This window comes from Mixophyes fleayi, chromosome 2, assembly GCF_038048845.1.
Source record: "Mixophyes fleayi isolate aMixFle1 chromosome 2, aMixFle1.hap1, whole genome shotgun sequence".
Taxonomy (NCBI): domain Eukaryota; kingdom Metazoa; phylum Chordata; class Amphibia; order Anura; family Limnodynastidae; genus Mixophyes; species Mixophyes fleayi.
Window position 1 is genome coordinate 27989975 of NC_134403.1, and position 13219 is coordinate 28003193.

At 40.8% G+C, this 13219-nt stretch overlaps 1 protein-coding gene across 5 annotated transcripts in view; it reads left to right on the forward strand.

Annotated features, from left to right (window-relative positions):
• FAT3 (FAT atypical cadherin 3) overlaps positions 1-13219 on the forward strand; it is a 451200-nt gene that overhangs the window by 333957 nt on the left and 104024 nt on the right. For all 5 annotated transcript variants that reach the window (XM_075198718.1, XM_075198719.1, XM_075198721.1 and 2 more), the window contains one exon: positions 1202-1341. In XM_075198718.1, coding sequence (XP_075054819.1) covers positions 1202-1341 — 140 coding nt within the window. The remainder of the gene's footprint in view (positions 1-1201; positions 1342-13219) is intronic.

Genomic DNA, 13219 nt, shown 5'->3' on the forward strand with positions numbered 1-13219 from the left:
CTCATTATCTATTCTTATGCTCCAAGCTTTATAATTTCATGTTCATCGAAGTGGAGTATTTAAAATGAAATAAATGTCATTGTTTGCCAAGTTAATTTAAACCCATGATGAATCTTGTAGGTAAAAATGGTCCATCTAGAAGGTACAACATGTCCCTGGAGGGTACTATAAACTGTTGGGAACTATATTGAATAAAGTATTTATATAGACACAATAAAGATTATACTAGGATAGGTAGATATCTCTACACGCTGTAAACCATCAGCCAAAGGTTCCAAACCACCGTCAACCCCATGAACCCCCGCTCCTCATTCTTTCAACATGTTCGATCATCCAAGGAAACACTCATAATTATGTATTATGCACTGTGAGACACTTTTAGGTTTTTCATTTTCACAAATCAATAATTGTATCCCCATAATTCAAGAATTTTCTTGTACCTGTCAGGAACATCTTCCCAGATATACAACAAGCCCCGGAGTGATGGAGCTTGATTTTAGGAGGTCTAAGCTCATTATAGCCTGGGGTTACCAACCCATTTGTCTTTATTATAAGCTGTCACTGTTTTATACTTAAAACGCTCCCTGTTTGCCGATAATATGTTCATTTTGTGTAAGAGAAATATATATTTCTACCGATAATAATAGACAAAAAATAAGAATAGCAGGAAGAGAACATCAGGCATGGGAGGCTGGGTCTTAAAGACACAACAGTGCTCTAGAAGAGCGCCAGCTGGGGCTTAGGTTTTAAAACGGGTGTTGGCTTGAGGGTCTGTACGATGCACCAGTGATGTCATCATTTCCTGTTGTATTGGTCATCTGTATTCTCCTTTCTTCGGTGATGTCACTAGTTCCTTGTCAATGATAGTCTGTAATCACATACATCTCTGTCTACCTGGGTTTAGGTGACAAGTGAACGCGTGATAGATTTATCTAGCCTGGAAAATAACAGGTTGGACAGACAGATAATAGAAGATTAAATGTTTACTATCAATTTCTGTAGAGTTCATTATGCCGCAAAACCATGCAGCATCCCGTAACACAAGGTGCAGTGTGGGCAAGAGTAGGCTGATGTCTCAGAAGAGCGTCTGTACCACCGGTTTGTACTTGGTGTGAAGGGAATAACTCATTCTATAGTGGATGTGTTTAGCAGAAGGTTAACAAAGTGGCTTTTATTTTGATTGTGTTCTTCTTTGTGACAGGAGGAAATATGGACAGCACATTTGACATTGAGAAGGGTGTGGGGACCATTGTGATTGCAAAGCCCTTGGATGCTGAACTTCGCTCGAGCTATAACATGACGGTGGAAGTTACAGATGGCACAAATGTTGCAAGTACTCAGGTAACGGCTTTAATATTATTATATTAATATAAAATGCACACAATTTATAGCCACCTAAATAATGGCGGTCGTCAGCACTCGGTGATATAAACTGTTTGACTCTCTCGCTTTTATTACTGACGGATGGAAGGATTTTCTTCCCCAACTTCACTGTTGCAAATCCAGGGACAACGCACGTGTTTGCAGGCATAATACAAAACGTATTAAAATTGGGTAAAGTGAGTGTGTGTCAGGGGGGGGAGAACGGGACTGAAGGATTAGAAGTGAATGGTGCTCAGCCTGAAACAAAACGGTTACATTGACCCCGGAGACAGCATCATTCTCCGAGATATTCCCAAGTGACGTCCTAACCCCTCCCACACACATCCACTTTATCGTACTTAGATTTCCACATGTCCGTAACTTTGCCTGTGGAACTGTTCGCTAACTCTGGATTAAAGGAATGAAAAGGTGGCAGAGTAACAAAAGGAGAACGGGTAATTGCGAGAAGTAGTCATGTTTTGTATGTGCCCAATGTAAATTTTAAGGAATTAATGGTAACAAAAGGAGAACGGGTAAATCAGCGAGAAGAAGTCATGTTTTGCGTCTGCCCAATGTAGATTTTAAAGAATTAATGCATTTAAATATTCTTGTTATAGGACTTCATTAGATATCCCATTGTTTATGTTCTCTTTCCTTTATCTCCTATCAGAGCCCTCCTGTCAATCTTACTGATGTGTGATAATCCTCTTGGTTTGTGGGTTGGCCTTGTGTCAAGGGCTTTGTGGGACATTATTTGGGGCATGGTATGGTGTCTCTGGGTCATAGTCAGGTATAAAAATGATTGTATATATGCAATGAGTAGTCAGAGGTATCAGGCAGAGTCCGTTCATAGCCTAGACAGAGGCATCACACATAGCTATGTACAAATACATTCCCCTGTGCTGGGCACAATGAATTATCTTGAGATTACTGTCCATTTACTTGAGGAATATAACACGATATTATTTTGAAATCTATTTCTTTTTACTTGAAGATTGTAACCAAGGTAACTGATTGATGGTCATTAAATGTGCCGACTTCTTGGTGGCCTTGATGTAAGTTTTCGCAGCCCAGCAGGATTACAGAAAACTTTATATCAGACTCCGCAGCCGGCTGTGATGCGACCTGCCCTATCAGCTTCAGTAAATCAACCTTGTATACTTGCATCTTTTTAATCCCCGAAATGTACAGATGAAACCTGATAATACCTTCCAGCGACAGGTGCATGATAAAATCCTGTACAGCATGCCATTGTAATAGGAATGATTATACTTTGGAATAAACATAGCATGTCGGTGGTAATGCTGTGCGGGGAGAAATCATATTTTGCAGAAACGCGTTTGCGTCTTGAATATTTTGACTATAGGATGTTTCTGTACAGTCGTTAGCGGCTACTAAGTCTAAGGGGATCTGACTGCGATTGCAGCCATAAATATATCATTGGTTCTGATAAGTTGAGGAAAGGATTGCGTGTATGATTATGAGTTGAGCTACTATCTTTATTATATAATGACACCTGCATTTTAGGGATTGTGGTCTTTTAAATGTACAGTAATTATATTGTCCCCAATTGTAAAGCGCTATGGAATCTGCTGGCGCTATATACATAAATGATGATAATGATGATGATATTATTCATCCTTATTCCTCCCATGATCCGATTTAAAGAAAAAATAGCAAAATATAACTACAATTGTAAAGTAATCGAAAATTAGAGATGCTCACTGACTCCCGTGAACTGTTTTTAGATCTGGATTAGCTTTGTGTTTTGGTTTTGGTTTTGGATTTTTTTTTGAAAAAATCCTAAAATATGCTAAAATCACATAATTTTGCACTTTTTTTGTTCCTACATTATTATTATTAACCTCAATAACACTAATTTCAAGTCATTTGCAGTCAATTTTGACCACCTCACAGGTCACAATATTATTGTCATACACTTTCGGACAAATACTGCAGCGACCTGGCTGGATGGTAAGCGACAGAGCAATGACACAAACACACGGCAGTTCCTAGCACATCTAGGACACATTGGCACACAGCAGCGGCAGAAAAGAAAAATGGGGGTCCACCCTCCCTACCACCCACTTGTTATTTTGTAATCCAAAAATCGCGAGATCTGAGATCCGACGACGTCACGATGACGTTTTGCTTCGTTTTCGATTCCGAGGGCGCGCGAGAGTACCACTAAGTTCGGGTGTGTTCGGTTTTCGAGGAACCGAGCCTGAGCATCTCTATCGAAAATGCAAAATCAAGCTCTACTACAGAAAGAGATAATCTACTGTACATGTAATTATTTCACACATATTGTAGAGCAGTTTACTAATAATATATTGAGTACTTAAAACGTTTATTGAAGGAACTCTAACCTGGAAATACTAGCTGATGTCATATGAAAATACATCTGGCAACATATTTGGGTCTATTTTATACGTTTTGCATCCAGAAAGGTCCACAAAGGTGGATTTGTCCTTTACGCTGCACATTCCTGCCATAGAATGGGCAGTTAAGTTGCAGCACATGTGAGCTGATAACTCATTGGATTCGTGGTCAATATCTGATCAGGAATTATATATGTATGAACACAGGAGAATTAGAGCATGTTCGGAGCGTTTCCTAAGGTCGTATCCCACCAGCGGTGGCTGCTTCACTTTGACTTTGGAGCTGTGCAGAATTGGCCACAAAACAGGAATAAATTGCTCTTATAAAAATAGCACAGAAAATGAGCGTATTTCCACCCTATAGAGAGCCGCACACAGCTTTGGCCCTCGCGGCATATGCCCCTGGTGTATGTAAAGCCATCATCATCAGTGTGCATGTGCACTTGCCCTCTAGCATACTTGCCCACTTTTCAGGAATTTCTGGGAGGCTCCCGAATTCTGGGTAGGTCTCCCGGACTCCTGGGAGAACAGGGCATACACCCGCATCCTTACTACTTCCTAGTGAAGGACGCAGCAAGGGGTCCTCCATGATACGATTTGTGGTGAATAGCATCACTTTGGCCCTAACCCCCCTGACACCTGTAGTGAGTTGTCGGAATTGCCTTATAGTGTCGCAGGGAGGATTGGCCAAAATGACATTATTCGAGGCGCCCGGTGACCCTCCTCAGTATCTCTGCCGGAGGGGTAACAGACTTGGTGGGCAAGTGTGTCCTATAGCGGGTACAAAACATACACCTCCTAACAGGGGTATATAAATATTTCTGCAGGGCTGCATGAACCACATTTGCGTAAATCCTGCTTTACCCGGCCAACGCTAGACTGCTCCTTCTCTCCCCCACTTATTGCCGTTCATCATCTCATTAGTGGTATTATGATAACATTATGATAATTATTTTCTCTGATTTAAGGCATTTTAGCAAATAGGTGCAAGGTACACAGGAGTGGGCATTGGTTACTGTCTAACCCAGGACCATTCGTATACCTTTAATTCAGCTTATATACTTTTATCAGATTTATTTATATACATGGGTCTCACGATAGGTGTAACCCACGCTTCAACCTCACAGATGTCAGTAGCTGTGTGATGTGATCAACATGTGTTATCGGGTGAGTCAGAATAAGATCACAATACATTTAACACATTGCTTGGGTCATGCAAGAAATCAGTAACCCACTAATCCACATTTTGTTTATTCTCCCTCTGTGAAACATCTTGATAAAAATATATATATATTATAAAAGGGTCGCTAAACCTTTTCTTAGATTAAATAACCACTTGTACATTTCACAAATGCACAAGTAATTTAGCAGAACTGAAGATGTTTGAGGTAAATCTGTACTATGTGAAGGAATCACCAAACTTAATGCTGAAAGGGGATAGAACACCCTCCCCCCCCCCCCCCCCGCGCCCCCCACCTGACGCCACCACCGACCGCAATATTTATAGAGGCACTACCAGGCTGAAGAGGGCGTTACAGGGTGGAGTGTCAGCCAATCCCGCGAGGCTCATATCCAATGCCAGCACGCCCTCTTTTAACTTATCAGAATGAATAGGCTTCATCATGAATGCTTTTTTTCACTGTAGACAGTCTCCTTCAACTGGTGGCTTGCTACAAAACCCTACAACTGCCACCAAGTCCCATCATGTGCTTTCAGCCTATGTTTAGTGGGCATGCTGGAACTTTTAGTTCCACGTGTCATCGAAACCTGCTGTGAGGTGGTTGGTTACATGCAATGTCAAATATCCTAACTTCTTTCTTGTTATTGCCGCATACATGTTAAACAATGTAACAATGTATTTTTATATTAAAACAACTTGTAATTCGGGTTTCCTGGTACTTTAAAAGTTGCTTTAAAAAAAACAACCATTTTAACAATCTGATGCTTTATTGGGCTATATAGTATAAGCTGCAATTATATTGGAAAACTCCTATGTTTAGATAGAGGCTCTGTCTAGACAACCATGTCCACTTGTCCATTAATCCCTCTCTTAGAATCAAAGTTTCGGTCACTCATAAGTCTGTCCCGTGACAGATGGTTTTCATTATCAATCATTAAGTAGTGTTTCTCTACGGTTCAATGATTATTAATATTATACTTTGATAATATTGTTTCAAAGATTGGTTTACCGGCCGTCCTGAAAGAGGGACATGATTAATGACATGTGTAAATACTGTCTGATTAGAACAGGCACGGGTCAAATTATTGTAATAAATGAGAAGCCCATTCTATAGCCAGGATTATAAAAATAATGTATATATCCCCCTTCAAATAAAATCATTAGTGCAGCTCGGTTACACGGGCACACGTGTGTTGGAATCATTAACACACTACTTTGTTTCAAATACTTAATTACTGTTTTTTTTCATAATTATCCTCTTAGAATGAGCTAAGAGACAGGAGATCAGTAACTTGATCGGCTCCTTCTAGTGACCTCCAGAGTCTGACCCCCGAGTTTACCAGAACGTACGTTTCCTAATGTGTAAGGTGTCTGCAGAGCAGAGTTCCTTGAGATTGATAAATGTTGCTAGCGTTTGAGTGAAATGCGTGCCTTTCCTGTGCCTCTGCTTAATACATCATTGCTCAGGGCCATGTTTGGAAAAGTGATTACTTTTCTTGCGAGACAGAAAGTGATAACCATTCCTCACATCTTCCATGTAAATGCATTTTCAGTGTGTGAGTTTAGAGTCAATGAAAGGGACCAAATAAGGATTTATTTTTTTTGCAAAAACACCAGACATTTTTATAGACCGGCCTTTGCTCATGTTGTGTACCTGTGCGTACACAGAGAGCATTTGCCAAAGATTGCAATAACCACGTTAAAAGTATACACACTATACTGCTTTATTGCAATCTTTTCCACACATGTATATAGAGCTTATCACTCAACACACACTTTTAACCGAGCAATTAAAATAGAAAAAAATCTATCTTAAAATGTATTTTGAGTTTAAGGGATATATTTACTAAACTGCAGGTTTGAAAAAGTGGAGATGTTGCCTATAGCAACCATTCAGATTCTAGCTGTCATTTTGTAGAATGTTCTAATTAAATGATAACTAGAATCTGATTGGTTGCTATAGGCAACATCTCCACTTTTTCAAACCCGCAGTTTAGTAAATATACCCCCTAAGCCTTTTTAAGTCATATGCTTATGAGATCTAATGAGTTGGAATGGAAACAACTTTATAAGAGATGGAATGGTTCTAAACATCTCTATTCTGTTTTCTGTTGGCAGGTTGTTTGAAGTGAACCAGTTACCTACACAAAGTAGATCTGATTTACTAACATTGCATTTAGTGTGCACTGAATCACAGCAACCAATCAGTGCTTAGCTTTTCATCTACCAGTGCACGTTCGTCAATGAAAGCCAGCGTCTTATTGTTTTTTTTTGTTGAGTGCAAGTGCAATATTAGTAAATGAGTCTTTGATGTCATTAGCTCCTTGTGAAGTAATAGTCTACCTTCACATGATTACAGCCTTTAAAGTGACATTCTCCGCTCTCTTTTAAAAATCGGCATGAACACGTAGGAGGTCGTGTACAAAGCTCCATCAAAGGCAGCAGCTAACGAGGCCTAGAGGGAACCCTTCAGTACCTAACTGATGTGTACTGTGTATATCAGTGTATGTCAGATATCACATCATCAAAGCTCCTCTGTGTCGGTGTGCTTCCAGTTCTCTGCTGCAACGCCACTAGGTCAACTAGGAGACCCAGGTCCTGCTCACCCGCGTATATATCTAGACCCAGCAGCAGACATGTTACCCGCTACAGTTACTGCGATGCCAAATGATAGCATAACACGTGAGTTAATGCCAAACTAGGCCGTCTTTACACAGCAACATGGATTAAAACAAGAGAGATGCTTATATTATATTTACCAACTATTGTATCCTCCCCTCTGTGTTTGCCCGTTGTGGAGGTCATATGGCATGAGCTGGGACAGAGGTGGCATAACACACACCAAATCGTGTCATTTTGGCTCCACAACGCATGGCGCGGTCACCGCATTTCACGTAAAAATGACGTGAATCTCTGCGAAACGCGTTATAGAAGCCACTGTTCCACCCAGACATTTCGGGAGGACATAAATCTGGTCTGTTTTATAAACACGAAGCACAGGAATTGACAATTGATATTTCCACTAGGCACAGAAAAACCTACTGAAAACTATAAGAAATAATAGGTAAGTAGCCCTTAGCAGAAACCATATTTACCTCCTATTACTAGATAATCTGCACTCTCAGCCTAATGGTAAAGTGAACTCTAATACAGACATAAAGGACAAATACATCTAAAAATGTTATACAAAGAAGCATTTATCTATCTGAGATACAGGTAACGATCAGTTTCACTTTAATTCTCATTTTCAGAGATTAATTGAGTGATTAGTGGCTGATTCTCTTGAGCATATATATGTAATTACTTTTAGGATGGTAGATGGCCCTTTAAAAATAGAAGCCCTTAATGCAGTACAAGAACAAATGTTAATGATGGAGATAAATTATGAACGAGTTGGACGTATGAAGTTGGAATCATCCAGAGACGCGTTTCACACAGATATGTTAATGCTGTTAAACTCCAAGTTTAGTCTGTTTTTGTTTTGCATTGTTGGATGCAGTATATTATATTTGCTGTGTGTGTGTTACAGTGATTGACTCTTTGCCTTTCTGTCTGCAGTGGACAGTGGAACAATTGAGGGGCAATATATAGGTAACATGTTGTGTCTGCTTGTAGCTTCAGACCAAATGACGCACACACGTTTTTTAATTTAGGTCTTAAAATGGTGTTTTAGGGTCCAAAAATACGGTATATTCCAGTGGTAATCAAGTCACAGCATAAATACCAACCTGTGCCCCAGTATGTATACCATCCTATGCCACAAATATATAACTGCTTCTGTCCCAGTGTATATATACTGGCCTATGCCCTGCATACATATGTGCCTGTACACTAACATATATACCAACCTGCCCCCAGCATACATAACTGCCTGTTCCTAGATATATATACCACCCTGTGCCTCGCATACATATGTGCCTGTACACGTATATACCAACCTGCCCCCAGCATACATAACTGCCTGTTCCTAGATATATATATCACCCTGTGCCTCGCATATATATGTGCCTGTACACGTATATATACCAACCTGCCCCCAGCATACATAACTGGCTGTTCTCAGGTATATACAGCATCCTGTGCCCCGGTATATATACTAGCCTGTTCCCAGGTATATATAGCATCCTGTTCCCAGGTATGTATACTAGCTTGTTCCCAGGTATGTATACTAGCCTGTTCCCAGGTATATATAGCATCCTGTTCCCAGGTATGTATACTAGCCTGTTCCCAGGTATATATAGTATCCTGTGCCCCGGTATATATATACTAGCCAGTTCTCAGGTATATATAGCATCCTGTGCCCCGGTATATATACTAGCCTGTTCTCAGGTATATATAGCATCCTGTGCCCCGATATATATACTAGCCCGTTCCAAGGTATATATAGCATCCTGTGCCCCGATATATATACTAGCCTGTTCCTAGGTATATATAGCATCCTGTGCCCCGATATATATACTAGCCTGTTCCCAGGTATATACAGCATCCTGTGCCCCGGTATATATACTAGCCTGTTCCCAGGTATATATAGCATCCTGTGCCCCGGTATATATACTAGCCTGTTCTCAGGTATATATAGCATCCTGTGCCCCGGTATATATACTAGCCTGTTCCCAGGTATATATAGCATCCTGTGCCCCGATATATATACTAGCCTGTTCCCAGGTATATATAGTATCCTGTGCCCTGGTATATATACTAGCCTGTACCCAGGTATGTACAGCATCCTGTGCCCCGGTATATATACTAGCCTGTTCCCAGGTATATATAGCATCCTTTGCCCCGGTATATATACTAGCCTGTTTCCAGGTATATATAGCATCCTTTGCCCCGGTATATATACTAGCCTGTTTCCAGGTATATATAGCATCCTGTGCCCCGGTATATATACTAGCCTGTTCTCAGGTATATATAGCATCCTCTGCCCCGGTATATATACTAGCCCTGTTCCTAGGTATATATAGTATTCTGTGCCCTGGTATATATGCTAGCCTGTTCCCAGATATATATAGCATCCTGTGCCCCGGTATATATACTAGCCCTGTTCCTAGGTATATATAGTATTCTGTGCCCTGGTATATATGCTAGCCTGTTCCCAGATATATATAGCATCCTGTGCCCCGATATATATGCTAGCCTGTTCCTAGGTATATATAGCATCCTGTGCCCCGGTATATATACTAGCCTGTTCCTAGGTATATATAGCATCCTGTGCCCCGGTATATATACTAGCCTGTTCCTAAGTATATATAGCATTCTGTGCCCCGGTATATATACAGTCTGTTCCCAGGTATATATACTATCCTGTGCCCCAGTATAGATACTAGCCTGTTCCCAGGTATATATAACATCCTGTGCCCCGGTATATATACTAGCCTGTTCCCAGATATATATAGCATTCAGTTGCACAGGTAGTGACCAGATTGCCTGCTCAATGGTTGTGGCTAATACATCAGTTATTAGCTTTAATGCAGGTTATTACATTATTTTAGTGATACATCACTGTTTGACTGAGCCATCCTACAGGAAAGTGAATCCTTTGTTCCCCTCTACTTTTCTGTATTGGCATTATTAAATGCCAGGTTGACTGAGGTTAAACACTTTCATTCAACCTTAAAACAACAGATTATTACTGTATGGAGGACAATTAGGCTGTTAAATTATCTGTAAAAATCTGGGTGACACTCTGCTCAGTTGTAGCTTCAGTTGCTGTTAAATGCAAAATGTGTTGGCAGAGTTGCCAAAAACCGTTATCTTAATTCCTGCATATGTTGTGTAAGACTAATTCCGAATATATTTGCAGCGTTGATTCTGGGATGAACGTTTTGTTGTTATCTCATTATATTTATTCAGTGTAATGCCCTGGCACCGTTGCTTAACAACCTGATTGCAACACTGCCAACCACGCCCTGCGATTACCAGTGAACCGGTGGGGACGGTCTGCTCTCTAGGATGTGCAAAATTTCGGCACTCTCCCAGAGATTCCTGGAGAACGGTATTTTTTTGGGCACATTGCCTTCCTCTGGGTCATGGGCCACTTTGTTGCCCCATAACAGACGCACGCCATTAGGTCATTGCTCTATCCACTTTTTTTTATCAGATTTAATAAACTCTAAGCCATTTGTATCGCCTTCTGGGTATAACGAGTCAAGTTGACTTAGGAAAAAGTGTTCTACGTGCAGACCGCCCAACATTACCCCTTCCTTCCACCCAGTGCAAAACACTGATAAACTTAACACTTAATTGACTATCATCATCATCAACATTTATTTATATAGCGCCAGCAAATTCCATAGTGTTTTACAATTGGGAACAAACATTAATAAGACAATACTGGGTAATACATACAGACAGAGAGGTAAGAGAACCCTGCTCGCAAGCTTACAATCTATAGGACAATGGGAGTTAGAAACACAAGGGCATGTGCTACATCATATTGTACAATGGACCAGCTAGAGTGCAAAGGTAAGTACTGAGTGGACTGTGTGTGTACCAATGTTGGTCAGAGGGTTGTTGTCTTGTGTTAGCTGTGTAGAGGGTGGTAATAGGGGAGATTAAAATGGTGGTTGAGGAATATCATAAGCTTGTCTGAAGAGGTGGGTTTTCAGAGAACGCTTGAAGGTTTGGAGTCTAGAGGAAGACTATTGCAATTACCTGCAATTATTGATTTAATTGTTGCATGCTTTAATCATCAGTTAATGAATTCAGTGCAGGTAACTGCAATAGTCAGTTACGGCGGTAAGTAATGTAACACCTGGTTAGAGTACTGAGGCTGTTTTCCTGTTTATGCAGACACTGAATTCACTGCCAGGCGGCTCTATATAATTTTGTTGCTTCCAAGTTTACTGACCCCTGAATAGTAATCTGAAAACCAGACAGAACTCTCCAAATCCGACAACAATACAGGTGGCAACTGTAACTAAAACAAGCATTTTTTATATACTAGTTTATACTGTTTCTAATAGTGTTTTACATGGACCCAGTATATTTCAAGTGGGGCATTTATTCCAGACCAGGAAATATTATCAGCTGCTTCTCCTTTGTTGCAGCTCTACCTAACGCCAGTGGCATTTTATGCAAATGAGTCTGAGACGATAGTTCCAGCGGGGCTTCTAGTCCCTTAGAATGTTGCACTATAAGAAACAGCAATGCAAATATATTTAGCGTATGTGATATGCGGGGGTTCAAGCAGCTAGTGTGATTTTAACAATGCCGCTTCAAGCATATTTATCAAGTAATAAATCTTTGCTCATTCTTATTTCATTTAGCCGGCTTAATGCTAGAGAACGCCGGAAAGTGAAAATACAGCACTGGCATAGCTAAACTAAGAAAAATAACATGGATTTGTGCATCAATGCACATTGAACTAATGAAAAATCTTTAATTTGTTCTGGAGCCTGAGCGTTATCCATGTGAGATATGATCATCAGTTCATTAGCTGAATCTCCGACACCTCCTTCTGCACAGATCTTCCTGATTAGCTTTTAAGCGGTTGAAGGTATCCAAGCTGTCCGCTTTGACAATAAACCTTCTCCATTAATCCTTGTCCTGTACCGTGTCTGTTAATTCAGCTCTTTTCCAAGACACATGTCTGTGACAAACAGCACAATTATTGTTTGATATATGACTGGATGCCGGCCCTAAAATGGACATTTCTTATCTGCAAATCCTTCTTCATTGCCGAATGTCTTTCCACACAGAGTTGTAGGCTACATAACGTGGCAGCTTATTTGACAGATGTTCATCTGCAGTGTTGGAGAGAAGGAAATAGAAAACATGAGTTTGCAGGAAGTTATGTGTAGGACAAAAAATAAATCTATCTATCTACCTACCTCTCTTTCTATCCATCTCTCTCTCTCTCTCTCTCTCTATCCCTCTCCCTCTCCCTCTCCCACTCTCTCTCCCTCCCTCTCCCTTAATCTTTCTCTCTCTCTATCCCTCTCTCTCTCCCCCTCTATCTCCCTCTCTCCCTCTCTCTCTCCCTCAATCTTTCTCTCTCTCTGTATCCCCCTCTCTCCATATCTATCTCCCTATCTCTCCCTCTCTCTCTCCCTCAAAATCTCTCTCTCTCTCTCTGTATCCCTCTCCCTCTCTCTCTCTGTATCCCTCTCCCTCTCTCTCTCTCTCTCTCTCTGTATCCCTCTCCCTCTCTCTCTGTCTGTCTCCCTCTCCCTCTCTCTCTGTATTTCTCTCTCTCCGTCCCGCTCTCTCTCCCTCCCTCTCTCTCTCTCTCTTTCTGTACCCCTCTCCCTCTCTCTCCCCCTCTCTTTCCCTCTCTCTCTCCCTCTCACTTTCT